This window comes from Syngnathoides biaculeatus, chromosome 4 (genome assembly GCF_019802595.1).
Source record: "Syngnathoides biaculeatus isolate LvHL_M chromosome 4, ASM1980259v1, whole genome shotgun sequence".
In the NCBI taxonomy this organism is placed as follows: domain Eukaryota; kingdom Metazoa; phylum Chordata; class Actinopteri; order Syngnathiformes; family Syngnathidae; genus Syngnathoides; species Syngnathoides biaculeatus.
Window position 1 is genome coordinate 1,430,260 of NC_084643.1, and position 27,776 is coordinate 1,458,035.

A 27,776-nucleotide genomic window follows, 5' to 3' on the forward strand; every position below is an offset into this window, starting at 1 on the left:
AGCTCACTACATTTGGACAAGAAAACTGAAGCAGGAAGAGAACGGTTCGATTCGCTCACTTGCGGCAGTCGGTGATCCTCAGGATTGTCCGTTCGGCCATTTTCTATGCGGCTTACTGTGGTTAGGATCGAGGGCCAACTGGGTTTTGGGGCCGGGTACGCCGTTCGCAATCATATTCACACTTTTGCGTCTTCATTGAAACTATCACGTTTGTTTTTCGACGCGTGGACGTCTGAAGTGAGAGGCGGATATCTGCCGCAATGACTTCCAGTCAGCCGCAAAAGCTTCCTGCGCTAACAGCTTGCTAGTATTTCTATTCCGCTTTTCACATGAATCATATGAAGCGGATAGGGAGCTCTAATACACGTTAAAAAGAATTATTATTCAGAATTGGCAGAGGTTTGCTAGTCAATGACCCCATGAATAACACAATGGACCTTTCCGACTGGCGATCTTCAGTTCCGCCCCCCTTATCGAAAGTTGCATCCCCCACAATCTTCCAAAATGGCGATTGAACAGAACAGGTTTGAAGTGGATTCTCTATCGCGTATTTTCGGTAACATTGCGGTATGTTTTTTTGCCAAATGCGCCAGACTTGTCTGAGAGGGTTCTACAGAGAGGTCTCAACTATTTCATGCAAGGATATGTGCACGGAATTAAGATTTTGGACGGAGCACGACGCAATGCCAGAGTAACACCGAAATGTTGGCGATTGATGCAAAAAAGTTTGACGGCTCACAAACTTCATATTGAAATCCAACCAGATAAAATAGTGGAATCGTACTGCGCATGTAAAGCAGGGTGAGTACTTTTTACTTGGAAAGATCACAAGTAATATCATTGTAGTCTTTATCAATGAAACTCAGAGAAGTTACTTCTCCCTCACTTACCTTAGAACGTACAGCCTTGTGTTTGTTGATGTTCTCCACATTTAGTTGTACGTGCGCTCTTCCAAACGTGCGCGAACAACCATACTGCCCCCACAAGCACGGGAGGACTTGCAAAGTTTGGGGAGATGTTTTGACGCAGAAATCCAGAACTGTTAAGCAGATCTGCTAACCGCGGTTCCACAGTGTTGCCCTCCCATTGATGTGTGCTGGGGCTAATTAAATATATCCGTTAATTAGGTGTGAAAGGAGGCGGAATGGTGGACCTCACAGTTCTGAGGTCCCGGGTTAAATCCCAGCCTTCCCTGTGTGGAGTTTGCATGTTCTCCCTGTGCCTGCGTGGGTTTTCTCCGGGCACTCCGGTTTCCTTTCACATCTCAAAAAACATGCAACATTACTTTATTTTATTATTATTTTTTAAGTGGAAATTTTGGTGAGAAAAGTGCTTATTTTAATCTGTGCCCTCCAATCCTCAGAACGGCAGGACACACATGGATAAGTGCCTAAAATGACATTTGGAGAGACTTCTGCATGAAAATATGAACTTTTATGCAATATTCCAATATTTTTGGATATTTTGCCGCACATATTTGGTGTGAGGTTTCCTCACAAGCTTGTGATCAATTTAAACAATGAACTTCATTTTGTAAACTCTTCCAATTTTCAAATGTTCCGACTTAATAATTTGACGGTTTTCAGAGATCATGAATTTAGCTTTGGCGGTACGGTGGATCAGAAGGTAAACCATTGGCCTCACAGTTCTGAGGACGCGGGTTTGATCCCGGCCCCGCCTGTATGGAGTCTGCATGCTCTCCCCGTGCCTGCGTGGGTTTTCTCCGGGCACTCCGGTTTCCTTTCACATCTCAAAAAACATGCAACATTAATTGGACACTCTAAATTGGCTGGCAACCAGTTCAGCGTGTACCCTGCCCGTTGACAGCTGGGATAAGCTCCAACACTCCCCCCGACCCTCGTGAGGATAAGTGGCAAACAAAATGGATGGATGGAGGTGTGAAAGGAGTCAATGAAACATGTTAGTAAGCCTAAATAAGTCCTGACCTCCACCACATAGATCGATTTTAACAAACATGTTTGCATCCTGTTCAAGTTTCACCTCCATATGAAATTACATAACTGACGAAATAAGGAAAAGGATCATACATTTCTCAAGTCACCTCCGACATGACTGCTTGATGAGCTCTACTTTGCCATCAGGGGGCACTAAAACCCACCTGATGGGCTCAAGCCGATCCCAGTGGGATTCTAGAAAGAAACAAAAATGAGTTTTTTTTTTTTTTAAAGGTGCTTTAATGCCCTTTTCGGTTGGGCTTCAGCTAAGAAACAAACGAATGATAATATTCATAATTATTTGAAGTCTGAATGTGAAATGAGAAGATTCACTGGTGTAACAATGGTGCAATATTCGTACAAACTAAATACGCGGCAGCAGTGAAGAGACTGGAAGACAGTGGGCAACTTTAGAGGGGTGAAATAATTTCACTGCAAAGTAGCTTCATTTGACCTTTCACCTTACCCGCGTATGGATATCCGAAACGCGGCGCGGGTCGACATAAGGTCAGAGATCGAGGAGAGGTCAACGTTTACGCCAGCGCACAGACGAGCAAGGAGAGGCCGACTGGCATGATCAGTGGCAAATGAATATTTAAAAAAAAAAAAAAAAAACACGCATAGTCCGCGCATTGTAAAAACTTTAAAATTTAATGTGAAATAAAACACTCATGAAATGCCTACTGACTAAAATAATTTATTGGAAAAATGTAAGTGTTTGTTTGTCCCTCCTTTGGAATTGTTTTTCAAATTCATGCAGATTTTTTATGTTCTCGTCCGCGTCACAACTTGACACTGCGCACACAAATATGGATAATATTTTAATTTGAACGGATGATGGGGTGCTCGAGATGACATTTTACCTTTTCGACGGTGGCCACGAAGAGCAATTGGACGTTGCTTGGTAACAAATCATTGCGGGCTTTGTACTAAATCTGGCCCGTTTTAAATGCAACTAGGTCACGGAATTTTAAAATACCCAATTTTAAAAACAGGGAGTTGTGTGAGCAAGGTTTGCTATAATCATGAACCATCCATTTGACTTTATTTTATTATTATTTTTTAAGTGGAAATTTTGGTGAGAAAAGTGCTTATTTTAATCTGTGCCCTCCAATCCTCAGAACAGCAGGACACACATGGATAAGTGCCTAAAATGACATTTGGAGAGACTTCTACATGAAAATATGAACTTTTATGCAATATTCCAATATTTTTGGATATTTTGCCGCACATATTTGGTGTGAGGTTTCCTCACAAGCTTGTGATCAATTTAAACAATGAACTTCATTTTGTAAACTCTTCCAATTTTCAAATGTTCCGACTTAATAATTTGACGGTTTTCAGAGATCATGAATTTAGCTTTGGCGGTACGGTGGATCAGAAGGTAAACCATTGGCCTCACAGTTCTGAGGACGCGGGTTCGATCCCGGCCCCGCCTGTATGGAGTCTGCATGCTCTCCCCGTCCCTGCGTGGGTTTTCTCCGGTATTCCGGTTTCCTCCCACATTCCAAAAACATGCAACGTTAACTGGACACTCTAAATTGCCCCTAGGTGTGATTGTGAGTGCGACTGCTGTCTGTCTCATGTGCCCTGCGATTAGCTGGCAACCAGTTCTGGGTGTACCCCGCCTCCTGCCCGTTGACAACTGGGATTGGCTCCAGCACTCCCTGCGACCCCCGTGAGGATAAGCGGCGAAGAAAATGGATGGATGGATGAACTTAGTTTTCATTCGCCAGGGAAAGCCGGCCTTTGTCCCCTCTCGTAAGACAAATCAGAGCACTATTGGAAAAAAAAAAATCAGATTTAACCCAAAACATCTTGAAAACCTCTGCCGTTGAATTTCATTGCGCATGTTCAGATAAGGAACATTAAAACCTATTTACAATTACACAAAACCCTTGGTTAACTAACAATTCGGTTTCTGAACCTCCATCCATCCATTTTTTTTAACAGCTTATCCTCAAGAGGGTCGCGGGGAGTGCCTAGATCCTATCCCACCTGTCAACGGGCAGGAAGCAGGGTACACCCTGAATTAGTTGCCAGCCAATCGCAGGGCAGATACACACAAACAGTCACCCTCACAATCACACCTGGGGGCAATTTAGAGTGTCCAATTAATGTACAAAACTGTAAAAAAAAAAAGTGTATTCTTGACTTTTTCTTGCACTTCATAAACAACAGGGTCTGTTCTTTGGGTAATTTATTTTTTTTGTGCATAAAATGGCCACCACATCCCACAATGTGGCGCAAAAGCTGCTTTGCATTGTCGGAGATGATGAGCTGGTTGGCAGGATCCACAGTGAGCGTAAACGTTACTTTTGGCTACATGAAAATGGTAAAGCGCTGCCCAATCATTAGCTAGCATCATAAATTGTGTTTGCATCTATTTCTATACTGCACAATACTTCATTTTAAGGGCAAAACGATCAGAATAAAGTAAAGGTTACATCGTGCTGCGGGTGGAACAGATTTATACCATTTCCATTCATCTCCATGGAAAGCCTTAACTCGGTTTACGACCGTTTAGAGTGTCGGGGGGGATTTGTTTTCAATTCTCATCCAGCCAGTCAGTGAGGAAGGTGGCACAGTAGTGCCTCGTTAAGGTGTGACCAGCCGCCGAGATCACGAGCACCAAGCCGGGGATTGGCTGTCCGGCCTGGCCACGCACGCAGGCAGGAACCCGGGCAGCTGCGCAGTGGAGCAGCGGCGGCCGCTTTCCGGTGCGGGCGGTGAGCGGTGACAGACGATCAGAGGATGACTTCAGTGCCCCGCAGAAGCTTGAAGCTCAAGACGCTCACTTGATCCGCTCACGGCGGACCGACAGCCACAATCCGGAGAACCGAATTTGACCTACCGGCTTTCGAATCCACGCAGCAAGACTGATTTTGCTATCAGTTTGCTTGTTTTTTTTTTTTTTTTTTTTTTATTAAATCCAAGGGAGCTACAGTGTTTTAACTTTTGCGCACGGCGCCGCGGATCTCCCACCCCCGACCGGGTCGGTCGTCGTCATCACGTGCGCAACTTTCCGCTGCAGGATCCCGACAACAGGTGTGACGCCGCCAGCCGCCAAACGACGTCGACTCGCCGGAGCGGTTTGCAAAGCAAAGCGAGGCTCGGAACTTCTCTCCGGACCAAATTCCGGAGCCGCGCCGGGTGCCAAAATGAGCTCCGACTGCCTCACGTGGAGGATTTTACACCTGATATTTGCCACTTTGACGGCAGTTGTCCCTCAAGGTAAGACCGCTTTGTACCAAAGCCCATCAAATGATCACAGCCATCATCATCATCACAGTTATTATAATAACCATGGCAACTGTATGATCACGGAAGATCAAGTCTCCAAAAAGTACCACTTCTGAGTAGGCTGGGTCTCGAGCGTGGACCAAAAAAGACGGAACAATAGCAACCGTGGGAATGTAGTACAAATCTTGTGCACCACAGTGCAGCTTTTTTTTTTTCCATGTCTGCAAGTGTAAATAATACATAAATGTCCTGATTTGTGACACAAACTTACACATGTCGCGCGCGCTATAATGGCGCATGAAACATTGAGCAGCGAACACGGAGCAAGATTTGAATGGTGGCCACACTTTCTCAATGCCAAGTGCGGCGTGTCATGCTTCGTCGCGTGTTCGAACACCTTTGAGACGTGTTATCATCAAAAGCGAAATATTATTTTTGATCTTGTTGAAACTATATGGTTACAATTAAATGTGAAACGAGTGTATTATATAATCTATCTATCTATCTAGCACTCTGCTCCAGCACTCCCCACGACCCTCGTGAGGATAAGCGTCTCAGAAAATGGATGGATGGGTTATCAATATATTTCAAGCAGAAAATATCACATCTATAATCTTCTCCTCGACCAATCTTATTCATTCATCCAATCATCCATCCATTTTCCAAGTTGCTTATCCTCACAAGTGTCGTGGGAGTGCTGGAGCCTATCCCAGCTAACTTTGGGCGAAAGGCACACTAAACCCTGAACTGTCGGAACCTTCCTTCCTTCCTTCCTTCCTTTTTTCTTTCTTGCAGTTTATCTCCTCCAGGCTCTCACTTTGCACCCTCCAAGCAGTGCATGCTGGGTGAGCAGCTACATAGACATCTAATTTATGCCTTTTTAAGCACTTGCTGAAGCAAGATGCATAAATCCATTTTCCAAGCTGCTTATCCTCACAAGTGTCGTGGGAGTGCTGGAGCCTATCCCAGCTAGTTTTGGGCGAAAGGCACACTAAACCCTGAACTGTCGGAACCTTCCTTCCTTCCTTCCTTCCTTCCTTCCTTCCTTCCTGCTGTTTATCTCCTCCACCCTCTCACTTTGCAGCCTCCAATAGCAGTGCATCCTGGGTGAGCAACTTCATAGACATCTTATTTATGCCTTCATTAAGCACTTGCTAAATGCTAATTGCTAATTTAACCCTCCATTTTTCTGAGCTGCTTATCCTCACGAGGGTTGCAGGTGTGCTGGAACCTATACCGGCTATCTATGCGCAGGAGGTGGGGCATACCCTGAACTGGTTGCTAGCCTATCGCAGAGCGCATAGAGACAAACATTTGCACTCACAATCACACCTACGGGCAATTTAGAGTCTCCGATTGTTTTTGGGATGTGAGAGGAAACCGGAGTGCACGGAGAAAACCCACGCAGGCACAGGGAGAACATGCAAACTCCACGCAGGCGGGACCGGGATTTGAACCCCAGTCCTCAGAACTGTGAGGCCAACACTCTAACAAGTCGATACACCGTGCCGCCGATATATGATTCAAGAAGACTTGTACTGCAGTCATTTTGTTCATCATTCATTATAGTAATGACAAATCAGAGAAATGTGACTATTTTCACGTCAGGCCAAGTTTTTTTTTGTTTGTTTTTTAGACTTTTATATCATACAGCTCAAATAAAAAATGATAAACACCCAACAGCCCCATTAAATACAAAATGAGATTTTATTTTAATGACAGTTATGCTCAGTTTCAAGCAAAAGAAAAGAAAATCTAAATATAAGAGGATTTTATTGCATATTTTCCATGACTGTGGATGTAGTCTGCTTTTTGATGGAAGTGCTTTTCGTCATACTGGGAGTTTTTTTTTTAATTTTATTTTTATTTTTGCCCCAATGACATCATTAAATAATGTCAAGGTTACTACTGCAAACAAGGTCAATGTCACGTGTCAAAGAAAATATCAAATGTGGGAATTTGCGATACAGCTTTGCATGTATACCGCATAAAGATCTGCGTATTTAGTGTACAGTATGCACTTGAATACATATTTGGACAGTTGATCTGTTTCCCAAAGTGAAGCTAAACAGCTCATCAGTGATCTGGAACGCAGAATAGCTCGGATGATGTCATAAACCAGAGATGACTCCTTGATAAATATTTTATTCAATTTGCCACCAATCAGAAATGCAATTTGATCAATAACATCGTTTTTCTGTTCTGCGGAAATATTATGAGGGGAAGGAAATTTGGCATCTTTGCTCGCACGTCCTCCAAACGACTGACCGACGGCACGGGAGGAACTTTTTGTATGCGTTCGGCCGTTTTCGCGTTTGAAAGCCGAGATTTGTCTTTCAATGGCACTTTTGGGAGTCAGTTGACGTGTGGCAGCTGTTTGCTACATATGCTCAAAAGCCATTACGGCTCCTTAGAATTCCCGATGCACATTCAAGGTTGCGGATTCAAACAGAATCGTTGCCACTTCAACAAAAAAAAAAAAGATAAAAGTTAACGTAGAAGAAGGAAACTGAAATGCAGTGGGGCAAGCGTATGCAACTGCGTAACTAGTTTCTATTGTTCATGTGGAAGGTTATTATTTTCAAATGGTTTTGTGTTAATACATCGGTGAATAGACTTTGAACCTCTCCCGGGCTGCGTGATTGCTTTTCGTTTCCATTTTAATTGAATAGAGCAGTGATTTACAATCTTTGTGGAGCCAAGGCGCATATTTCACAATGGGTTGTTTTCACGTGACGTCACCCGTTGTGGTGCCCAGAACGGCGGCCATTTTCGATCCCTGAGCTCCCGTTACTCATAGATACGCAAGGTGGACGACATTGTGTTTCTAACTGCATTTACTAAAGACGCGACCGATAGCACATCAAGCCTAGACTGACGATTGGGCTATGTGGCGTACACACATCACGGGACTCAGGACTGCGTCACAAAGGCGCAATATTGCGCCCTTGATCTTTTACTCTATGTGACAGAAATCACGAAGGAGGAGCAGTGAGATCGGACACTTGTCTGCTTTTTTTATAGTCAGGTTGTTGTAGGTAACGGCAATCGCTGCAGTGTGTGCCGATCTCCGTGGTCCGTGCACCGTTCCTCGTTGATATAAAAGCATATTCCACCGCCTTTCGTTTCCCGTGTTAGCATACAGGTAAATATGGGCACGCACTTGTATGCTAACACGGAATTTTAGGAATTTTACATTATTTTTTTAATATCGAGGCAAACTCCATTTATTCCAAGAAGTAAAACCTGTATATTTATTATTTGTTTAAAATTTGATGGCAATGGCAGAAAGACAAAAGCCAGGGGTCACAAACGCGGTGCCCGTTGGCGCATGCTAGCCCACGAGGACAATTTAAGGCTGACTTGCTTGTCCTGTAATGTCACATTATACAAAAATATTAAAACGAAAATATTTTATAAATGTATAATGAACTATGACTGAAGTTTGCCGCAAACAAGTCATGTAGCCCCTCGTACAATCAGTTCTCACGAAGTCGCACTCGGCCTCAAAAAGGTTGATGACCAATGGAATAAACTGATCCAGTATTTCATAAAATTCTCGATTCTTTCACGTGACTAACAAAAAAGGATTTTAACCGTAATGTTGGCCTTCTGAAAAGATTAGCGATTAAGCTTGTTAGCCTAGCTCGGCGACACATCAGCACGATGGAGGTTGAAGCCGGCTAACGTGATAGCAGCGTCGGGCACTCGTCCATAATGCCGCAGCGGGACTTGTGTACCGGACCGTGAGGCCTTGAAGAGCGCGCCGACTAGCAACTCTGGAAAAAGCTTCGGCGAATTGGGGAGAACTGTCGAAAAAAAGTCAGAAGAAGGCTCTCTGATGGTTAGTAAGTCCTCTCTTTTGTACTTGAGTCCCGAGATGCCCGTGAAACACAAAAACACAGTCACTGAGAGCATTCCGGAGTCTACAACACTAGTAGGCGTTAGGTAGAAAGGTTAAATGGCGGCGCGCAGTGGTTTGTGGGTAATTCGCCAAAAAATGTGACATCAGTGAAAACAACCCATTGAGAACTCTCACGTCATAGCAACAAACAAAAATGTCAGAAAAAGTGGTGGTTTTTGTTCTGTCTGTCACGATGCCTAAATGGCATAAATTGATGAACTAAGGTAGGAAATTTATTTTAAAGAAACATTTTTTTTTTGGGGGGGGGGGGGATGATGTCAAGTGTTATAATTTCCCGTAGCACACTCGTTGGGAATCACCGGAATAGATTGAAACTCAAGTGTTCAATACAAGCGAGCCCGGGATTTCAACCCGAAGCTCCGTCCGTCTCTGCTCTGCTTGACGTTTACATGATTTGATCCACGTAACATTTCCATTTGGCATCATTCCACGTTGAACGCAGGTTTGAATATCAGTTTGGGGAGGGGGTCGGTGATGTTATTTTGTGCAAAACGGGAGACGAGGCTTTCACAGACTGTTGTAACGTCTGCGTAGTAACACTGATGCTGCATGAGGAAAAAGAGAAATATTGTGATTATGACAGATATGAAAGATTGGAACAGCTGCGCCAACATATTTGCTCTCAGGTTTGTCGCGTGAACGCAGCGCTCGCATGCCGAGAAACTGAAGAGGTTCGCCTCTCGCTCTAAATTTGAAACTAGGTGCCTTTTATGCGATAAACACACGGCGGGATTGGACTTTTGGAAACGGTCCCGAGATGAATATTTGGATTTGCGTGCACCTCAAAGTAGGCGAAGTCCTGCAAAGGGTGTGCACACGCCGTAAAGGGATGAGAGGTTGCATGCTAAGTAGCTCGTTGCACCGCATTCTCTGCTCAGGAGGCGGTGATCCACTTTATTTTTCCTCTGGCCAGAGACGCTGCCAGCTCTGGTATTAAGCTGCACATCTGTCACCGTGGGGGCCTGTTGGGCCAAGTCAGGACAGCCTTCGCTGTCTCCTTGCACTTTGCAAGCAAGGTGAAGGGGGGGGGGGGGGACGCAAAGAAGCCATTGTGCCCTTCACAAGGCTTCTGGCTGGTCGGCCCGGGTGACACATGCGGCCCCGGCGACGTGTCCCGTCAACTGTCAGACGCCATCGCGGGCTTTCGGGATGAGTCCAGATGGAAAGCGGAGGGGAGCGCGGCAGACCGACTCCTTAAATGTCAACTTCCTCGGAGGGGCACGGCGGCGACTGAGTTGGACGCACAAAAGCTCGGAGCTTTCATTCGCGCGTTTCCTCAGAGGACGGTATCCTTCTAATGCCTCTTTGCGCAACATCGAGACTGACACGTGCTGCGCGTTGCCTCTAAAACGGTTGAAATGCAACAGCATCCGTTTTCTGTTCATTTGCAAAGTAAACACGAGTCGATCAGTCCTGAATTTACTCAGTAAGGAAGTGATCCACATGAGAAACTGAGCACACGGCGGTTACGTCGGAATCGACGTCGAATGAGGAGACACATTGGCAAAATGCGTGCTGGATGCACTTTAAAGCCCAAGTGTCATCCGTGTCTATACGAAAAAATAAATATGAGCGGAGAGCGCATCATCCATGCGCAAAGTTGCGGAAGTGTCATCCGACATCCAAGTGATCGCCATCTTGGCTGCATCTACTGCCCATGACGTCACCCTGGACACTCGCCAATGAAAACACGCGCTGGACCCTACTGTAGGACACGCCTCTTCAGACACGGAAGCTCTTTTCGAAGAAGAGAGCATCGAGTGAAATGACCAGGGCAATATTACCCTATTGTTTCGAGGCATATTTAGATGATATGTGGATCACATATAGCTAACAACAGACTCCAAGACAGTATGTATGAGCCAGCCCGGCCGAAGCCGTCCGCCCACCTACTATGAGACACGGAAGCTCTTTTCAAAGAAGAGAACATCTCCCAACCGAGTGAAGTGTCCGTGGCCATATTACCCTATTGTTTTGAGCCATTTTTAGATGATATGCGGATCACTTCTAACTAACAACAGACTCCCAGACATTATGTATGAGCCAGCCCGGCCGAAGCCGTGCCCCGGGCTTCGGCACCGGCTTGTCCGCCCACCTACTATGAGACACAGAAGCTCGGGCAAAGCCGTGATCGGCGGACACGGCGCCAACGGGCACATCAACACATTTAGCACCTCTAACTTACGGACGCAGATCTTTTGTTACGTCCTCCCCCCGCAACTATTGTTTTTTTTTGAATAGCGCTATACACACCTACCTGTCATTTGGACCCCACGAAGCTCTTGTCCTTTGCACCTGTGCAATCCATTTTTCACAACGAAGCGAGTCTCTTGGAAACTTATGAAGGGTAAATCCATCCTCCCAAGTGTTCGAACAATATCCAGCAATACAACGAGCCGGCATTTTGGCGAACACGAAGGAACAAAGAGCTACCTTCCAGCAGGTAAAACTAGTATAAACAGACGAGACTGATTGATTGCTACTAACGTCACTTCCTGCTTCTTCTCGAAAACAAATCCCTCGAATTTTCAGAGCGGGAGTTCCAAAAAGCCATATACGTCAAAATCATGTTTTTTGGTGGGGGAAAAAAAACGGATGGCTCCATAACCCCATATCCGGCTACCGTTTTTTTCATGAATAACATCCTAAAAATCATCCACTTCATGACAGTGGCACTTTAAGCACTCGAACCAGATCACATATCAGATCATATCCTGTAATAGTCACTTAATCGTTTTGTTTTGATGCAAAAGGGTGGCTTCGAAAAGCCGCTGCCATCCCTGCTTATTTAATAAAAGGGAAATCTGGATAGAATTTACATCAACATGTAGACTACTAAAATGAAAACATATCCCAAATCTCATTAGTTACACGAGATTTAATACCACAGCTGTACTTGTCAATGCAGTTGTGTATGTAATTATGAAATTGTTCATCATAAAAGATAATCGTATTGACAAGGTGGACTTTAATATAAGTGACATTCAAAATGTTCGACGTGATTGTGAAAAATGGAATCCACTTTACATAATCAAATGATTTATTGAATAACTTGTGGGCAGTAAAACCATGTAAACAAACATTTAGTATCACTCAACCACTGTATTTAACTATTTTGCGTGGAAAATATTAAAATTATGTACATTCAATGAAACAAAAATGCAGAAAATGAAAAGAAACCCACTTTAGAAACCTTACTGTTGGACTTTTTCGTGTGCAAATCTTTGTCTACTTCCAGTATGATAACATCAACATGTTTCTATTTTGCTACATTTTTCATAACTGAGTGATTCTGTTGAGGACCCAGAAGGTCCTTCATAGCGATACCGACCCGCAACCGTCACTTGTGAGCAGTGTGTTTTGATCGGCTCAGCAGCAGTTTTACAAATTTCTCCTGACACGTGCGCTTGTTTTTTGATCTGATTCACAGTCGACTGAGCGAATCTGAAAGGCTGCTTTAATCCCGCTTTATGATGGTTAACTTCATCTTTGAGCCAGATGTAGCTGATCTCACGTCCGACCAAGCCCCCCCAGCCCGCTGCCCCCTCCCAAAGCCCGACCGACTGCACACACAAACACAAAGACCGAGTCCCGCCGTCCGTGTGTGCGAGAAGAAACTAGGGCAGCAAAGAAGAAAGCAAAACAATGGCAAATGAAGGCTAAACAAGCGGAGTTGACGGATACATTTTCGACATTAAGTAAACATGTTGACGTTCCGGCAGAATTAATTTGAGTATCCACTCTTCTCTGCACCGAGATATGCAACAATTAGCTCGCTGAGTGGTACTCAAGCCGAGATCCTGTAAACTGCCGCTCCGTGAACACAAAAAGTCGCTTCTTGTAATTTTGATTCTTTGTGCTGACATTCATTTGGAGACTTTTTCCTAAATATTTCTTACTTACTCCCTCTACTGTCCACGTTTTTGCAATCATTAACCTCTGACTGTAACCGTCGGGATTTGTCGTCTTTTCTGATGAGATTATTAGTATTTCTTTTCCCTAATTTCGCAGACTTCAGCACTAAGGAGCTGCCCGACACAAAGAGCGCGGTGCCTTTTCCCGTCTTCTTGCCAGTCAGCTACGAGGTTCGGGATGCGGACTACCTTTTCCTAAAGGAAGCAGGCCAGGACCTTATGCGGAATTTCAGCACGCAGAGCAGCACGCAGCCCCTGGTTATTCTGCGAGCGAGCCGCCAGCCGGCCGTCAACGCGAGCTACGGCGTCGTGTCGGTAGAGGAGCTGGTGCCTTTGGATCTGGTCCGGCCCGTGCGGCTCTTCAATGCCCCGGACGCCTTTACCTTCAACTGGAAGATTCAGGCCTTCGTGCTGACGCCTCGGGTCTTCTCCACCAAGCCCAAAGTGCGGGTGCTCTTCTACGTGGCGGGGAGGGACTGGACCAGGGTGGAAGGAGCCGAGGATGAGCTGCCTTGTGTGACGGTCTACGGTTTCTGGCAAACGCAGGAGGTCAGGTGTTCCTGTGCCGTGGGAGGCGAGAGGGGAACCTGCGTGGCCGAGCTACGACCTTTGCCCGGCTGGTTCGGTCAGGGCTCCGAAAGCACCACTTGGGAGAAACAGGACCCGGCCGCTGGGAACCTTGTGGAGCTCTACTACCAGGCGCAGGCCAAAGTCGGCGGCAACTGCAACGCCCTGGAAGGCAGTCGTTGGGGGAGCTCCCAACAACAGCAGGCGGAATACGTTCCCGTGACGCCCATGCGGAGGATCGGCAGCGTGCGTCTCCTGCAGGTGCCCAAAGGAATGGCCACCCTGTCGCGACTCAAGCTCGGCAATTCCGTCGTCATACGGACGTCCTCCAAACCGCTGAAGAAGACTGACGTGGCCACCTTCTACATCCTCATGGCCGGCTCTGCTCAGCTGACGAACTTCACTCTCAGGTAAGCTTGCGCTTCCTTCTTCATGACCATTTTTCCTGCTCAATGCTGATCCGGATGACATCACCCAGTTGATTCCAAAATTACTGTACTTAAAGGGAAATTCCAGTACTTCGCATGAACAATGTATCCAATACTTCATGTAATATGTACTCTATTTTGACAGTGTGATGTTAAATCCTCTCTCATTTAATAGTGTTTTGAGAAGATTTTTATCGACAATTGCGAATTTTCAGGGGCGCTGCCATTTTTGCGAGCCACATGACTTCGGTGCACGGATGTGACGTGTAAGGTGGGCACCAAAGGCTCGATTACATAATGCCCAGCGCTAATTTCTCGGCTTTATCTTCATCTGATGGAAAAAATAGCAGTATTGGTTGATCGGGAAGATGGCAGAATACTTAATAAAGGCCCCTGGAGCTCCAGGCCAGCAGGCGCGGATGGTTCTTTGGCTGGGAATGACGTGAAGTCTGACGAGCGAGTTTTGGCGGCGGAGGCCACTAGCCGAAGCTCGGCAACAAAGGCCCTGGACCTCTGGGCCGGCAGCCGCGGATGGTTCTCTGGACGGGAATGACGCGGAGTCAGACGAGCGAGCCGATCTTCGGCGTCCGACAGAGGCCGCGAGCTCAAGGTCTGCAACAAAAGCCCCCTGAGCTTTGAGCTGATGGGGGGCCGTTAGCCTCGCACGCCGAAGCTAGGCCAAAGGCCTCCGCCACCGCCGAAGGCAGGCCACGAGCACTGGTGGCGAGACGCGAGCCGAGCTTTGACATCCGGGGAGGCCTTTACCCGAGCTTCGGTGGCGGCGGAGGCTTTTAGCCTAGGTTCGGCGTCAGTGGCTAACAAAGCGTGCGGCTGCGGGCCACAAGCCAAACTTCCAGGCGGCCTGCCGCCGGAGCTTGCTTGTCAGACTCCACGTCATTCCTGTCTGAAGAACCATCCGCGGCTGCCGGCCCGGAGCTCCGGGGGCCTTTGTTTTACGCACTTACGTCCCGCGGGTAGCCCTCCGAGTAGTCAGACTCCGGCGTCTTTCCGCCCAGAGAACCGTCTGAATATTGGACATTATTTACAGCCACACATTCAAATCTGGAAGGACTGGAATTCCCCTTTTAACTAACATTCTAAAAAGCGAGCCACGTGTTGTGAGCTCTCATCTTCCAAAACAACGGAACATCAGAGGAAAAACATTTCTAGGAACCTAATCTCAAGATTATTTAATTTTTTTCCCTGCAATGGCAGTAAACGTTCAAAATTGCATACATTCATATTTGAGTTGGCGCAGCCTGATGCCATTAAGGGCTCAAACATCCTATTGCTCAAGACCGACGTGGATCAAACAAAATCCCCCGGAGACTGAATTTCATTATGCTCGACTTGAAACGGTTTTCCTGGGACTCTCGGTAAATGGTTTCACATCATTGACCTTCTTTTTGGAAACAGAGATTACCTGCCTCAATCTGCTGGGAGGCTCGTTTCTCTTTCGGGAAACGCATTACCGATTGAAGGAATGTGAAACAGTGTTAGAACGACGCCATTATCTGTATGACAAGTTTTGGGATGGAGGTGTGTGTGCACGTTTATTTTTTTTGTAAAGAAATGCCCACGTTTCCAAAAACTTAATGCCTCCATCAAATCATCATGTTTTATTTCTGACTCAATAATCTTGCAGAGGGACAAAAATGAAAACAGTTTGACAGTACATTTTCCAATGGTACACTAATCTTCTCAGCGATTGCTTGATGCTGATCGACCAGGAAGAATCTTAATTCACATTCTCGTAATACTGCCAATGTTTACATCGCCAATTTGACGCTGACTTACTTAAGCAATTTAAACCTTTGACATATATTCTTGGGATGGGTAATTTGACTACATTTCATTTGTTCAACTACAGGCAACAATGTACAGTGAAGAAAATAAGTATTTGAACACCCTGGTATATTGCAAGTTCTCCCACTTAGAAATCATTCAGAGGTCTGAAATTTTCATCGTAGGCGCATCTCCACTGTGACATAGATAATCTAAAAAGAAAAATCCAGAAATCACAATCTATTATTTTCTTTGACGATTTATTTGTGTGATATAGCTGCAATAAGTATTTGAACACCTGTCTATCAGCTAGAATTCTGAACCTCAAAGACCTGTTAGTCCGCCTTTAAAAATCCACCTCCATTCTATGTATTATCTTGAATCAAATGCACCTGTGTGAGGTCGTTAGCTTCATAGACACACCTGTCCACCCCATACAATCAGTAAGACTCAAACTTGTAACTTGGCCAAGACCAAAGAGCTGTCCGAAGACACGAGAGACAAAATTGTACAACTCCACACAGATGGAAAGGGCCACGGAGAAATTGCCAAGCAGCTTGGTGGAGAAAAAAGGTCCACGGTTGGAGCAATCATTAGAAAATGGAAGAAGCGAAACGTGACGGTCAGTCTCAATCGGAGTGGAGCCCCATGCAAGATATCACCTCGTGGGGTCTCAATGATCCTCAGAAAGGTGAGGAATCAGCCTATGACTACATAACAGGACTTGGTCAATGACCTGAAAAGAGCTGGGACCACCGTTTCCAAGGTGACTGTTTGTAATACACCAAGATGTCATAGTTTGAAATCACGCAAGGTTTCCTCTACTTAAAACAGGTCATGTCAAAGCCCGTCTTAAGTTTGCCAATGACCATTTGGATGGTAAGGAGGAGTCATGGAAGAAAGTTTTGTGGTCAAATGAGACCAAAATGGAACTTTTTGGTCATAATTCCACTAACCGTGTTTGGAGGAAGATGAATGATAAGTTGCATCCCAAGAACACCATCACTACTGTGAAGCATGAGGGTGCTAGCATAATGCTATGGGGGTGTTTATTTGCACATGGGACAGGACGACTGCACGGTATTAAGGAGAGTATTGACCGCGGCCATGTATTGTGAGGTTTTGGGGAACAACCTCGTGGCTGGGTCTTTCAACATCACAATGACCCGAAGCACACAGCCAGGAAAACCAAGCTCCGTAAGAAGCATATCAAGGTCTGCCGTGGCCTAAATCCCTCCTGCAGTGTGTGCAGGAGGGAAACGTTTGACTTCTGTAATTGCAAACAAAGGTACTGTACCAAATATTAACGTTGGTTTTCTCAGGTGTCCAAATACTTATTTGCAGCTCTATCACACACAAAAAAATCGTAATAAAACATATTGTGATTTCTGGATTTTTCTTTTGCGATTATCTGTGTCACAGTGGACATGCACTTACGATGAAAATTTCAGACCCCTCCATGATTTCTAAGTGGGAGAACTTGCAATATCGCAGGGTGTTCAAATACTTATTTTCTTCACTGTATAGATTTGTGATTAAAAAAATACATCACTAAATTATAATGAAGTGCCAGAATCTCTCTCTCAGAACTCGTTTGGATGGCAATGTCAAAAGTCGTAGCCATCGTAAAGTTCACCTATTGTTCATCCACATCTGATTCCTTACCAATCAGAAGTTGTGGGTTTGAGTTTTGGCACAGTGTATCAAACGTACATGTGCTTGCCTGGGTTTTTACGTGCGTCCACATTGCAAAAACATGAATATCGGGTCAGTTGAAGGCTAAATGAAATCTGAGTGGCTATTGGTGAATCAGTTCCTGCGATGAGCTTGAAACCAGTGCAGGTTCTTCCCAGTTTCTCTGAGACAGTGAGGAGGACACACGGTGCAGAAAATGGATCGATACTTCACATTCAGGCCGGAAGTGTGTTCTTGTGTATAGCAGTCTTACCTCCAGCAATTGAACCTGGAAACACAAGACGCTTAGAGCTGGGCATCGAGAACCAATTGGAATGGGGTCTAACCTTACTGTTCTCCCAGAATTGTTCAAAATTCCAGTTTTTGGTTCCCAGTTTCGATGCCTAGTCCGAACAAGAAATTATGAAAATCAACAAGGAAGCGGGGAAAACCAGCAATGTCTTAACTTTGTTAAAGTGAGCGACGAGTCACTTCAGTGCAACACTTGGAATACGTTTATCTTGTGCAAAGTAGGCTTTAATGATGTGTAGCGCCTGACACGCTCCGGGCCTGGGTCGGCACCCCGTGGAGCTTCATTCAAGTCCACGCTCAGTCAACTGGCTGTGTTTGTGTTTCCATTTGGATCATGTGAGGCTTGATAGCATGAAGGCATTTGACTGCGATGGTTTTTGACATTATTAATGAGACCGTCAGGATCCCGACGCCTGCTCGTGTTGGGTTCTGGATGATTTTACAGTCCTCCCGGTTAGCGGAAGAATAAATCAATACACCCCTGAAAGAGAAATCATTTCCATCTTGTCGGTGCGATGACATGCGTCGGTGGAGGCGTGCGGGTGAGGGGGCGAGAAGCTATTTGATCATTGCAGGATTTATACATCAACACCTGCACTTGCAAATTATCACCTCAGTCAGGCACTTCCATCAAACCAGATGTATTGATTCGTTCGTTTCAGTTCAAAAACCAAGACTTTGACCCACAGATCACATTATTTGCACTTGCCCTTTGAGATTTCGTTCCTCGATGTAGGCATTAAAATGATTCTTGTCATTTAATAAATTTGCGCTGTCATCGATATTTTGCCGAATAAGACAATAGCCATACTAACCCCAACCAAAATAGTAAATATTTTATATTTAATTTTTTTCTCAAACTTGACAATGGAATGCTATTAAAGATTTTCTTTGAAGTAGCGATCGCGATTAATTTTGTCATGACCATGACGTGACTTATTTTTCTTGATGTTTTTGTTGCTTTTCAATCACGCAGTACTTTGTCACGGTTGTGCGGCTTCGACTTCAAGTCAGGACAGCGTCGCCGTCCCAACCGGAAGCTTCAGCGTTTGCAGTCTCTGTGACAAATTTACAAGCGGTTTTAGTGCCATCTGGCAGCGGCGTTTGCATCAACCGGTTCCCAACCCGCTAAACTGCTCCATAAGTACCATAAGCGCGTTGCTGATAGTCGGCCATCAGACTGGTGAAACGCTGGACGTCTGCCCGAAATACTGTAAATGATTGCACGGCTCCATCGCAGTGAAGGCAGTCGCAAAACCGGAGACGGGGACCACAAATAATTTATGGAGATGTGAGAATCGTTACAAACCCGCTGTTGTGTCTTGAAAATAGCCTCAGTGGGGGGAAAAAAAAGATGCTTTTAGAGCATCTGTACAAAATTGGAAATCTGTGTTGTATTCAGTTGCATTTCATTTATGCGTTGATTAGTTATTTTTTTAGTCAAATTAAAATATTTGAAAGGGTCTCTATCCATCCATGCATCCATCCATCCAATGTGGACAATTTATTGTCAATAATTTATTTGACTGTACTGTTGACCCATTTGTTGTACCTGTCACTCGTAAATTGACCCCTTTGTGGATTTTGTTTTAATTACATGAAAATATATTTTTTTTCAATTCTTTTTTTCTTTTTTGTCTTCACGCCCCCCAGTGCCATTATAGTTAGGCCAAATTAAAAAAATATATATTGTTTTTCTGACTTCCTACATTTCAGAACTAGGGTAGGGTAGTTTTTATTTATTTATTTTATTTTTTTTTTTTACAAAATATTTTTACTCCGTCTCCAGCGCACGGTGCCGCTATTTTCGTGTCAGTTCTCGTTAATTCAGGCTCACTCGTCCATAACGAGTTCAAAATGCACGAAGGCTCGGTCCAAAAAAACATGAAACGATGTCCAAAATCAGACATGGCAGAATATGAAAACGTAACTTGACTTGATATGGCTCAGTCACGACATGGGACGAGGCAGTTACGCTAGCTGACGCTCGTGAACGTGCATGCATATACGTACACGCAGCGATCTGGCGACAAGTGGCATGAAAAACAAGGCTTAATACATAACATAATCATGCCCCTGATATATTTATTACGTGGTGTAAAAATATTAGGGTCAGCAGGAATTTCTAGGGTCGGTTGGGGAATCGGAACCACAAGTTTTTTTTTTTTTTTTTTAATATATAAACTCCTTATCCAATGATTTTTGCCATTTGCGCTCCAGGCCGGTCATAAACCCTCGCAAATAGTGGGGGTCCACTACAGATATGAAATAAGATAACGTCTCGTAAAAAATGCACATGAGGGAATATTGCCGGATGTGATGGCTCATTGTGTTACATAAAACAGAAAAATGCACTTCTCTGTTTTACAGCAAGTATGTGCGCGTGCACATGTTGGAATTGGCTTTTTTTTCAAAATTGAGTAAGTGGAGAGAAGATGACGCGCCTGTAGAGCAGAGGGCGAACCAACGTGGCGCTCACGCAGGCCCTGCCCGCTCCGACCCGAGATGGATGGCAGGTGCCGCACCTGGGAGCTGTTTTTCCGCGCACAGCGTCTGCTTCGGGCTCCGTGGCCGCCCGTCGCGGCAGCCGCCGCTTCCCCGGGGCCGGTTCGCCGACGCCGCGGACGCTGCTTCCTACTCCCCGGCGTTCTAAAATATTCTCCTCAAATCACAAGGGATTTTATTCTTCCCGGGGAGTGCAAAAAGGGGCAACAAGGGCCGATAAGTCTTCTTGTTGCTGTCGCTTTTTATTACTTCAATCCTGCTCCTTTGGGGATGATAAGCAGCTATGCCCGGCTTGAACGCCATCTTGGTTTTCTTATTGCCACATTGAGTCTAACATCCTATGAAAATAGCATGAAAATATTTTTTTAAAAGCAAACGGGAAAAAGAAATATGAAAATAGTTGAGTAAAATTAATTGTCTCACAGGAAGCTCTATTTGCATACTTTGGCAAATATCCACGTTATCGTTCTTGTCAAGTCTGAATAAATTCTCTTCTCTCTAAAGTTGCGTTTCCCCCAGACATAGCACGTCGACAATAAGTAAACAAGGGATCATCACAGGTGTCAAACTCAAGGCCCGGGGGCCAGATCTGGCTCGTCGCATGATTTTACGTGGCCCGCGGAGGTAAATCATGTGTATCAACTTCCATGATTTTTGTTAAATGGGAAATCCAGTGCTTACATTAAGAGTGTATACAATAGGTCATGTAGTATGTACCCTATTTTGACAATGTGATGTTAAACGCTCTCTCATTTAATGGTGTTTTGAGAAGATTATTATCGACAATTCCGAATTTTCAGGGGCGCTGCCATTTTCGTGAGTCACATTACTTACGTGCACGGATGTGACGTGTAAGGTGCGCACCAAAGGCTCTATTACATTATGCCCAGCGCTGATTTCTCGGATTTATCCTCATCTGATGAAGAAACAGCAGTATCGGTTGATCGGGACGACGGAGGAGTACTTCCATGCAGATTTGAACCTGTGGCTGTAATTATTGTTGAATATTCGGATGGTTCTTCGGTCGGAATGACGCGAATGGCCGCGAGCCAAGCTTTGACGTCCGTGGCTTCGAGCGTTAGCCCTAGAGGCTGAAGTTAGGCTAAAGGCCTCCGCCACCACCGAAGCTCGGCTAAAGGCCTCCACTGCCTGAAAGCTCGCTCGTCAGACTCTGCTTCATTCCCGTCCGAAGAACCATCTGCGGCTGCCGGGGGCCTTTGTTTACGCACTTATGTTGCGCGTAGGCCTCAGAGTAGTCAGATTCCGCGTCATTCCGCCCGAAGAACTATCCAAATATTTAACATTAATTACAGCCACAGGTTCAAATCTGTATGGAAGTATTCCTCCGCCATCCCGATCAACCAATACTGCTATTTCTTCATCAGATGAGGATAAATCTGAGAAACCAGCACTGGGCATAAATGGTGTCCCATGTAATCCAGCGTTTGGAACAGCACAGTACACGTCACATACGCCCACATACGTCATGTGACTCGCGAAAATGGCAGCGCCCCTGAAAATTCGTAATTGTCGACAAAACTCTTCTCAAAACACTATTAAATGAGAGAGGATTTAGCATCACATAGTCAAAATAGGGTCCATATTACATGACCTATTGGATTCAATGTTCATGCAAAACACTGGATTTCTCCTTTAAAATCTGTCCCAAAATTCCAAATTGTCACGTCCTAAATGATAACGTTGAGATATTACAGGCATTTTCGTCTCACCAAATAACAATAGTTGCAAAACCCTTTAACCCTTCATTTGTGATTTCAAAACGAGTTCATAAATTTCACGTGTAAATATGATGAGGCAGTTAAAGATTTTTATGGTTTCACAGACATAATGACCCTCTGAGGGGAAACCCAAAGTAAAATGTGTCCCGTGACAAAAGTGTGTTTGACACCCCTGCTCTATATCATCACATTCCCCAGATCCTGCACCTTGCAATTGTGCAGAACTATGATGACACAGAGCAAAAACATAATACTGGATGCTTGGATTAGACATAGGCGTAGTCATTGATGAAAGTAATTATTCCACCTTTAAAATAGTCTGACAATTGGGAATTGTGGTCTAAATCTAAATCTCAGAAGCTTTTTAGCTCCTTTTATGTGATTGTGAACTCCTTTGGGGAGTACTGAATTTTCCGCACTATAAGGCGCACCCGAGAGCCTTTAATTTTCTCAAAAGCCGATGGTGCGCCTTATAATCTGGTGCGCCTTATATGTGGATCAATATTGAGGCTTTAGTGCAGCTCCATCTCATGGATGCATAACATAACCTCAGCCTCTACTGTCGCATTTATTCTATGCGCCTTATATTGCGGTGCGCCTTATACATGAAAAAAAAACCGTTTTAAAATAGGGCATTTATTGAAGGTGTGGCTTACAATGCGGTGCGCCTTATAGTGCAGAAAATACAGTATTAGTTTCCCAACACTGCTAAGCTAACAGGACTAAGAACAGTCACAGAAAAGTCAAATCATCCCACTAAAAGTAATAACAGTTTTACTTTCATCAGAATATTGACCAAAAAAATTAATGAATTCAAATTCAGCTCCTACAACCTCTACTGACTATCCAACAGTTCCACTATTCATGCAGTCATGTAAAAACATGCGACACATCAACACATTTTGTGTGCGGTTATGTTGTGATTATGAATTGTAATCACCAGCGCTGTTGCTTGGAGAAACATATTTTATAACTCTAAGATCTGAAGGCAAGTATTTAGAGTCGAAAACTTTTGTCAGGACTGCATACCGAAGATTCAGCCAAAAATTGTACAAGAGTATATGGTTGATGAGGGGAGAAAAAAAAAAGCAAAGGTTTTTTTTTTTTTTTTGGAAAAGGTTCCTAACGCAGCTAGAATGTGTTGGCCTCGAAGTTCTGAGGTCCCGGGTTCAATCCCGGGCCCGCTTGTGTGGAATTTGCATGTTCTCCCCGTGCTTGTGTGGGTTTTCTCCGGGTATTTTCTCCGGTTTCCTCCCACATCCCAAAAACATGCAACATTAATTGGACACTCTAAATTGCCCCTAGGTGTGATTGTGAGTGCGGCTGTTTGTCTCCATGTGCCTTGCGATTGGCTGGCCTCCTGCCCATTGACAGCTGGGATAAGCTCCAGAACACCCACGACCCTTGTGAGGATAAGCGGATAAGAAACTGGATGGATGGATGGATGGTTCCTAGCATAATAAAGGATTGAAGTCAATCTGCTTCTTCTAATGAATAATAATAAAAATTGAATCGCCTCTGTATCAAATATGAAATCCGTACTGGCTCTGGTTTCCTGCGAGCTGCCCAACAACAATGTTAGAAGGTAAAAAAAAAAAAGACACAAAGGAGGCCAACGGTGGAGTTTCAGAAAAGCGAAGTCGTGAAGCGGAAGCTGGCGCCGTCATTTGGCGGCAGCGACGATGATACAGCAGACGCCCGCATGCCAACATCGCTCGCCACTCGAGACTTCCTCCAGAGTGGAGTAAAGATGAACATGCAGATGGTGTCGCGCGCACACAAACACGCAAGTGGGCACACAAACATCTTCAGGTCATGTTGAATATTTTAAATTGAGACAGAATGCGTTGTGAGGAAGCACGGTCTCTTCTTCTTCTTCATCCTTTGGCTGGATTTATTCAACCCGAACCAGTATCATTGCCGTCGTTTCGCCAGTCGTAGGCAGTCGATCAGAAATTGTCTACGAGATTCCAGGATCAATTTTGAGCGGAAACAAACTACATATTGTCAGGAATGACGAAAGAATGATTCCACGCGTGATTTTATTTTGCTTCTACAGAAAAAAGTGTCATTTTAATGCAATAACACAATCCAAGTGGTCAGTTGCTTCTTTGTATTCCATTGGCTCTCATTTTTGTTTACCGCATTCTTGACCTTCACATTTTTTGATTTTCATTATTTGTTTTACTTCCACAGAGCGACAACAACGAACGGCGTGACCTTTCGTACGGCGACGCCAAGTAACGCTTTGCTGTGGGACATCTCGCTGGACACGGGCGCGGATGGAGCCATCTCGGTTACTTGTCAGAGGAAGGCTCCCGGAGCTGGAAAAAGGCAAGTTTGTCCACGTTCCGCTTGAAGATATTAATTAAACTGGAATTTAATGAGATGATGATCATGAATAAAATAGTGATAATTGTGTGGAAGCAATGTACTTTTTAAAAGAGCACATTTTCTCCTTTTGGTGTTAAAGTGAGACGTGTTGCCACTTGATTTTGGACGCGTCCCTTATTTGTCGAACAGAAACGTCAAATGGTCCTCAGTAGTAGTGCCCACATTGAAACACGAGATATTTACAAAGAAAAAGGGTACACAGAGAGTTTAACCGTAGCGCTGTTGCGGTAATGCTAGCGCCACTGCGCTAACACTAGCGCCGTGCTAACGCTAACGCAAGTGCCGCGCTAACGCTAGTGCCGCGCTAACAGGACTGGTTAAAAGAAAAACATACCAGTAAAAATCACTGAGACACGGCAGTTATGCGCTAGCAGGGCCGTACCGGTAAAAGTCACTTCCTCGGCACATACATTCCACCGGTCTCACTCTTACCTTTTCCGCTCAAGTGCCCCCTTGGACCGCATGAACCGCAGGGTTGAAAGCGTGTGGGGGAAAAAAACTCGCGGCTTATCCGGCGGAAATGACTTCCTCTTAGACATATTGCCAACACAAAGCTCAATCATACTTTCAGCAGAATGGAGCAATAACTGCATCAAAATAAGAGTAATTCACGGGAAACACGCTGTAATTCCGCTCTTTAGGAATGCCGAATTCTTGTTCACGCACCCAAAATATTTTCAAGGTGAGACGACGTGTTGGAAAGCGTCTGTCGGAGAATCTCTGTTGCAGTTTATCCACGGCAAACTCATCCAAGCCGGCCAATATGAATTTTGCTGTGCGCGCTGGGGCGCAGTCATAGGGCAACAATAATTTATATATATATATATATATATATATATTATATATATATACATACACTGTACCATATCACCAGATGTGGCCGTAACTAAAGCTGCAGTCTTGGTTAAAAAAAAAAAAAAAAAATCTGAAACAAAGATGAACAAATTGTTGTCCATGCAAATTCTCTGCAACGCGCACGACATTCAGCATATTGTCGTTGTTGTGCGTGTACAGTATTCACATTTTTTATTCATGCGAGCTCATTCAAGCTTAGCGGCGTTCCCCCAAAAGAGATCCGCCGAGGTTCAACTCAATCTGCAAGATTAATTCTGCCGCTGAGAAATTCTCGCAAAGTGAAGCTCTAATCTGTGCACGGAGTGTTGGCACTCAGGGAAAAGAAGAAAACGTGCAGGAAGCCAAAAGAATGACAATGTGCAATACTTTGTACCTTGAAAGGAATCGGAAAAGGCACAGTGAACGCAGTACATCTTGTTCGTGCTTGTTGTCAAACACATTTTTCCAGGTCATAGCAATGGATCCAACACGGTTCTAGTAAATATTACACCGGGGAACAATTTGTTGTTTATTTACGCTGATTAAAATTAAAATTGGCACGCTGATTCCAAAATTGTTGTCAGTTTGTTTGTTTTTTGCCAGCATGTCAATTTTTTTTTATCCACTTCTAACCCCCCAGATAAGCGGCCCTGTTAGTGCTGCACTTGCGTGTTACTGCTGCGTTTCTGTGATTTTTCCATTTTTTTTTTTTTTTTTAAGTGACCTTGTTAGCGCAGCGCCAGCATGTTGCTGCAGTGTTACTGCCGCATCTCAGTGATTTTTACTGGCATATATACATTTTTTTAATTGGCCCTGTTTGCGCTGTGCTAGCATGTTGCTGCTATGTTACTGCTGCGTCTGAGTGAATTTTACTGCTGTTTTTTTTTTAACTGGCCCCGTTAGCGCCGCCCTAGCGTGTTTCTGCTGTTACTGCTGCGTCTCAGTGATTTAGGTTTTTTTTTTAAGTCTATTAGTGCTGTGCTACCGTGTTGCTGCAGTGTAGCTGCCACGGCGTTTATTTTTTTTGACCAGTATGTATTTTTTTTTTTTTTTTTTTTTTTTAACCAGCCCTGTTCGTGCTACTATGTTGTTGCTATGTTAAACTAAGCTAAGGGATCAAAATTTTGAACATTCTTTCTGTTCATTCATTCTTTGTAAATATCTCGCGTTTCAATGTGGGTTTCAATGTGGGCACCTGCGGTTTTTACACAGGCGCGGCTTATGTATGTACCAAATGGTATTTCCTTTACAAATGTACTGGATGAGGCTTATGATCAGGTTGCGCTCTATAGGCCAGAAGTTACAGTAATAAGATTTGCACACTGATTTCCATTGGACTAATTTACAGCTACATAGCAACGTGCTTGTGCACTCGCAGTTGAGAAGTGTGTTTAACTCCCAGGAGGTGAACACTATCCGTAACTGCATACAGAAAGCTAGTGTACTAAGAATTAAGAGCATTTGTTCCATTATTAAACATTGCAGTCATCTCTTTCATGTTATCAGTCACTCAGTTTTGAAAAATGGACGGATGTGGTCAGTCATGCCCGCGGATATAAAGTGACACGTGTGGTCCACCAGTCATGCCCGCAGATATAAAGTTGTGGGTGTGTGTTCTGTTTGTAATTATGAGTATACCCCTTTAAGAGCGGAGGGGGGGGGCGGTGTCAGGTAAAATAGGAAGTAGAAGTAGGCTGCTGTGCTTCCGCGTATAAAAAAAAAAAGAAAAAAAAGACATCAGGTTGTGGTTCGCTGCGCTGGACCGATTGTCGTGTGCGCTGAGTGTGCGCAATTGCGCAGGTTCGAGGGAACATTGGCAAGACTACACAAAATAAGCGACGTCTTTCAATATCTATGTATTTCTACTTGCAACAAATTTTTCGTACTCGACTGTGTAGATTTGCAAGTGCGATGGCGCGTTAAATCACAGTGACTGATGTCCTCATATGTTAATCTTTGATAAGTTTTTTTAAAAAAAGCACATATGGTATCTGTTAAGTACAAGAATTTAAATGTTGTTTGTTTTTTTAAAGAAAACTGGGATCAAGAGTTCAAAAACTTGATTTGATCACGAAAAACAGATCACTTTTGGACCCCCCCCCAAAAAAAAGTTAAAAACAGCTGTCAGACCTAATTCAATGAAAATTGGGCTCGCCAGTGAAATGATCTGCGCTTTTCTCCTCTTACTGGATTTGACCTCATTATGTTGTTTTCCCTCTTCGACAGATAAAAAAAACAACAACAGGGACAAAAACATTGTTCACCACACCTTCCTCATGGATCTCCGTATAATATTTTTTAGCTGCTAATCTCTCCTATAGTGGGGTGAAACAACAAGAACCCCTGCAGAGTTCATCCGCACTCACGCCACATAAGTGGAATTCCCTCTTTTTAAATGCATTTGCTGTATCCTTGTATTTAAAGGAGAAATCCAGTTCTTTGCATGAACAATGTATCCAATAGGTCATGTAATTTGTACCCTATTTTGACTATGTGATGCT

The 27,776-nt window shown here is 44.4% G+C and overlaps 1 protein-coding gene across 2 annotated transcripts in view; it reads left to right on the forward strand.

Annotated features, from left to right (window-relative positions):
- Nucleotides 1-4,154: 4,154 nt before the first annotated feature.
- The window catches only part of LOC133499629 (transmembrane protein 132D), a 46,034-nt gene continuing 22,412 nt past the window's right edge, over nucleotides 4,155-27,776 (forward strand). The window contains exons 1-4 of one of the 2 annotated variants that reach the window (XM_061817855.1): nucleotides 4,155-5,189; nucleotides 13,135-13,481; nucleotides 13,584-14,014; nucleotides 24,244-24,381. In XM_061817855.1, coding sequence (XP_061673839.1) covers nucleotides 5,117-5,189; nucleotides 13,135-13,481; nucleotides 13,584-14,014; nucleotides 24,244-24,381 — 989 coding nt within the window. In that variant the 5' untranslated portion in view covers nucleotides 4,155-5,116. Of the gene's footprint in view, nucleotides 5,190-13,134; nucleotides 14,015-24,243; nucleotides 24,382-27,776 lie in introns of both variants that reach the window. The other variant, XM_061817854.1, reaches the window with a different exon arrangement.